The sequence below is a fragment of the Arachis ipaensis genome, chromosome B02 (assembly GCF_000816755.2).
Source record: "Arachis ipaensis cultivar K30076 chromosome B02, Araip1.1, whole genome shotgun sequence".
Classification (NCBI taxonomy): Eukaryota; Viridiplantae; Streptophyta; class Magnoliopsida; order Fabales; family Fabaceae; genus Arachis; species Arachis ipaensis.
The window spans coordinates 108,144,336-108,149,337 of record NC_029786.2 but is presented as its reverse complement, the minus strand read 5'-3'; the positions used below and the strand labels follow the sequence as shown (position 1 = coordinate 108,149,337).

At 33.7% G+C, this 5,002-nt stretch overlaps 2 protein-coding genes across 2 annotated transcripts in view; one reads left to right on the top strand and one right to left on the bottom strand.

Annotated features, from left to right (window-relative positions):
* LOC107626448 (UDP-glycosyltransferase 73D1-like) lies at positions 1,803–3,667 on the top strand. The gene has a single exon (XM_016329328.2). It carries the CDS (start codon positions 2,022–2,024, stop codon positions 3,504–3,506), a length of 1,485 nt encoding a protein of 494 aa, XP_016184814.1. The 5' UTR covers positions 1,803–2,021; the 3' UTR covers positions 3,507–3,667.
* LOC107626447 overlaps positions 3,952–5,002 on the bottom strand; it is an 8,666-nt gene continuing 7,615 nt past the window's right edge. The window contains exons 16-19 of the mRNA XM_016329327.2: positions 4,912–4,968; positions 4,741–4,834; positions 4,450–4,590; positions 3,952–4,308 (exon numbers count right to left, since the gene is read on the bottom strand). Coding sequence (XP_016184813.1) covers positions 4,204–4,308; positions 4,450–4,590; positions 4,741–4,834; positions 4,912–4,968 — 397 coding nt within the window. The 3' untranslated portion in view covers positions 3,952–4,203. The remainder of the gene's footprint in view (positions 4,309–4,449; positions 4,591–4,740; positions 4,835–4,911; positions 4,969–5,002) is intronic.

Sequence of the window (5,002 nt, the reverse complement as noted above, 5' to 3'; positions counted from 1 at the left end):
AATATTGTACCTGTGTTCATATTCTCAAAGTCAAATAAAGAGTTGGTAGCTTTTACTTTTTTGACGTGAAAGTAAATATTGATAAAAATAACTTCAATTTTACATGCAAACGAAAACAAGGGGTTGATTCTCTGGACAATAGCTTAATTTAATAAGCACTTTCATATATAATTTTTTACAATTTTGTATAGTTCACTATTTTGATAAGTATATAGTTGGTGTAATCATGTGACACTTTTCATCTTTTATAAAGCTTTTAGAAAAGGAAAAAGGAAGGTAAAGTCTGTGTGACATGTTATCTCCTAAAAAACAGACACCTATAAAGTCAACTTAATTTGAAATTCCATACTTTCGTGTAAATGATATTTGTCATCATCTAATAAAATTAATAATATTTTTGCGTATTAGGCATGAAATTTCTAGGCATTTTTACATGTTCTTAAAAATACTCGGTAATTTTGCTTTTGATAAGCAACTTCTTCAATTTTATCTTTAATATTCTTTTTCCGACCAAATATTTTACTAACAATAATAATAATAATATTATTATATTATTAATAGTACAATAATGTTATCTGCTTCATGAAGAAGATACATATCAATAATTTAAGATCTAGATAAGTTCAAAAGTCACAAACAAATCAGGAAACAATGCCAACTACTACTGTACTACATAAAGAAATATAATAATAAAATAAATATTATGGTGATAATTAGGTGGTAGTAACTAGTGATTTATAAAAGAAAAGTATAAATAGACAATGAAAATATTAAATAGAGAAGTGCTAGGGAAATAATGAAAATTTTGAACAACATGAACAACGTAACTACCAATTAAATGAAAATACACTACACTCTAATTTAATGTTACTAATTAAATTTACTCTTTTTAACCTTATTAATTCACATTGTTTACACATTGTTTAAAAATCTTGTTAGTTACCTATACTTTTTTCACTAAATAATGTAAACAATAAATATATCAGATGTTCAATTCAATATATAGATAATTATGTTTAATATTTTTAATTGAATGATTATTTTTTTTATTCGATTTACTCATGTATAGTTAATAATAACTGGATGTTTAATTCATTAGGTATGTAAATGATTATCCTAATATTAAAATTTATGAGATAATTTAAAAGTGAAGTATTTTTTTATTTCATTAGATCAATTCTAAAATTTATTATTCACATTATTTACAAAAAATCATTATCTACCTAACAAAACCGAGTTATAAATAATAGTAGGCACTGCACATCACATGAGAATTGAGAAAGAGAAATGTACATTTGCTCGTTTGTCACGCAACCTGTGACCAAATCAACGCGGATTCCACTATGAGACAACCAATTTATATGTCAAATAAGTAATAAATTCACTTTTTGTATTAAGATTTAAGTTTTATTTTATATATAATAATTTATTGATTTGTATCAAATTTTTTAAATGGGATTTAGATTAGCGATAAACTAATTTTTAATTTGTTGGGTTAAGAATTACGGTAAAAGAGCTATAAAATAATGGTTAATATGGCACCATATGGTGACTTAACACTTATGAAAAACGCTAATTAAGGAGTCGATCCATTTTACTTATAAACGTCTTCATCTCATACATTGTTATGATTTGAGTTTGACTCTCATTTGTTATAATCTATAAAACGCTCCATGAATCACGTATACCCTATTCTTGAAGAATTTAATTTGATATATATGCATAATAATATTACCATGGCGTTTCAATATTTCATGATTTTAATTACAAATGAAAAATTGTTATTAGAGGGGGTATAAAGAAAAAGGACACCATAATTGAATTAGATATATACATGTGAAAACACTAATTAATACGAGTGATATCACATATTTGAATTATTCAAATTTCAAAGTCAATGTCAATCCTTGGTGTGAGACATGACTAAGCCCAACAATATAGTTTATATTTAAATACCATGCCATACCATAGCATACGCCAAAAACCCAACCTAGTCACACCTAACACTTTTGCCTTTGGCCATGGCCTTGCACTTTGTGTTGGTTCCACTCTTTGCACAAGGCCACATGATTCCCATGATTGACATAGCAAAGATCTTGGCAAAGCAAAAAGGTGTGATTGTAACCTTGGTTACCACACCAATGAATGCCTCAAGATTTGAGGACACAATTTTTAGAGCAAGATTTGAACAAGGCCTCCAAATCTATCTCTTGATAATCCCATTCCCATGCCAACAAGTTGGTCTACCATTTGCCTGTGAGAATCTAGATACCTTGCCATCAAGAAACCTTCTTAGGAGATTCTACAATGCACTTGACATGCTTCAAGAACCTTTGGAACACTACCTTCGAACTCATGATCATGCACCAAGTTGCATTATCTCCGATAAGTGCCTATCTTGGACTTCCATCACCGCCGCAAGGTTCAAGATTCCAAGGCTTGTGTTCCATGGCATGTCATGTTTCTCATTGCTAAGCTCCTACAATATCAAGCTCCACAACTCACATGCTTTAGTCTCTAGTGACTTGGAGCGATTTGTGATACCGGGGCTTCCTCATATTCATCAGAAGATTGAGATATCAAGAGCACAGCTTCCAGGAGCTTTTGTTGCGCTTCCGGATTTGGATGATTATAGGGACAAAATGCGCGAGGCGGAGATGTCTTCCGATGGTATTGTGATGAATAGTTTTGAGGAATTGGAAAAGGGTTGTATTGAGGAGTACCAAAGAGTGATGAACAAGAGGGTTTGGTGCATGGGACCAGTTTCCTTGATCAACAAGGCAAGTTTGGACATGTTTGAGAGAGGGAACAAACCTTCCATTGAAGAAAGCCAATGCTTGGAATGGCTAACATTGATGGAGCCAAGGTCAGTCATCTATGTATGCCTTGGTAGCTTGTGTAGGCTTGTAACATCACAATTGATAGAAATAGGGTTAGGTTTAGAAGCATCAAATAGGCCATTCATTTGGGTGGTAAAAAATGCTGATGAAAGTTCATCATTAGAGCTAGAAAAATGGTTAGAGGATGAGGGTTTTGAAAGAAGGGTCAAAGGGAGAGGACTTTTGATTAAGGGTTGGGCACCACAAATTATGATACTATCACACCCTTCAATTGGAGGCTTCTTAACTCATTGTGGTTGGAATTCAACAATTGAAGGTGTTTCGTTTGGGATACCATTGATAACTTGGCCTTTATTTGCTGAACAATTCTTGAATGAGAAGTTTGTTGTGGAAATTTTGAAGGTTGGAGTTAGAATAGGAGTTGAGGTTCCTGTAAGGTTTGGTGATGAAAAGAAATGTGGGATTTTGGTGAAGAAAAATAGGGTTATGGAAGCTATAGAGATGTGTATGGAGGGTGGTGAAGAAGGGAGAAAGAGAAGAGATAGGGCAATACAACTTGGAAAGATTGCAAGAAAGTCTTTAGAAGAAGGTGGTTCATCTGGCTTGAGCATTTCATGCTTAATTCAAGATATTAAGGACCATCAATCATCAAAAGGGGAGGCATAAGTTAAAAACTTCAAGTTTGTATATATTTGAATCTACCGGTGATGATGATGTTGATGTAGAGAGGGGTACTAAAAACAGAATTGTAAGCATCAACGACACATCGTTTTGCACCTTAGAAAAACAGCACCTGGTTGACGGCAGCAGCAAGCGCATGCAACAAAAAAAACGCACAAGCTCTTCATGTTGTGCCGCTTGAATTTCATTCCCAGTGGCAATTCCAGTTCTGATTCTGATCAGTTGAAACTCACGTGCCATCTCTTCAATTTTTCATCTTCCCCTGTACACCTTTTTTCAATTTCCTCGATTTTGTTGTTGTGGGAACTTAAAATTTGGGGGGGTAAAAACACTGAAATTTATTCCTCTTAACGTGGGTTTGATGCTTTGGCAATTTTTGTTTATTCATGCTTTTTAATGATGCATTAGAATGCTATACTAACTAAAAAGCTTATCTAAAAATCCAAGACATGCTGTACTATTCTGCATAGCATCAGGAACTTGGTAAAAGCACTATTCTCAAGACTAATAGAGTAGCTTAGCTAAAACGGTAAAACACGATAACGACAATATAAATGTTAAAACAAATGTTCAAAAATGGCTTAAAATACATGTACAGAACCAGCAGAATGAGTAATAGTAAACACAAAAGTTAGGGGGTTTCCCCTTCTTTCATGAATGACTTTTGTTGTATTGAGACCTTTCAGGATCGGGTATTGACGATCCGACACGATGGAACCGGTTTTTCGAGCATAATTGTCCCTTTGAATGCCATCATCTGACTGAAGTTCTTTCTATAATTGCTAAGCTGCATCATAATTCATAAGGGTAAAGCTGAAATCATGTTTTTCCATTTAAGTTAAATTATTAGCCACAAAACCAAGTGGCAAGGTATTGATCTAGCTCATAAATTATACAATGAAATATGTGTGTGTATGTATATATATACCTGCTCAGGTTTCATCAGGCTAAACCCAAATTTATCGGTCCATATAGATATTGCTTCCTCAGCAGCTGGTAGAACAAAGTTCTTCACATTCAAGAAAGCCAGCAGCCTCTCAATGCAAGAGAACAGCGTTTGGAAATAACCCTATTTAGGACAAACCAATGTTATCATATCACAACCACCACCAGTTTTTTCTAGTTAATCCCACTACTCAAATCAGCATAATAGCAATAAGACTATCATTGCTGAACACATTCAAAACGAGCTTCCATTTTGTGAAACCATTCAAGTTACCTTTCCACGGTTCTTATAACACGTTGCAACTAAAGGGAGCTCTGCAACATCTCTCCCAAAAACTCGAAGCATAGCCGCAGATACCACACATGAACTTCAAGGACATTAGAGAAATGTAAACAGTACCGTTGAGCAAGCGTGAAATAATAAACAGAGAAAACCAGTTCTTACTTGACCATTAATAATGCACAATAAAATCCTCCAAAATCCTGAGTCTGTACACTCCTTCTGTAAGAAAAAGAGAGGAGGAGAGAGGGGGGGG

What these genes read in the sequence shown, in the direction of transcription:
- LOC107626448 (XM_016329328.2), top strand. Translation starts at nt 2,022, where the DNA reads ATGGCCTTGCACTTTGTGTTGGTTCCACTCTTTGCACAAGGCCACATG.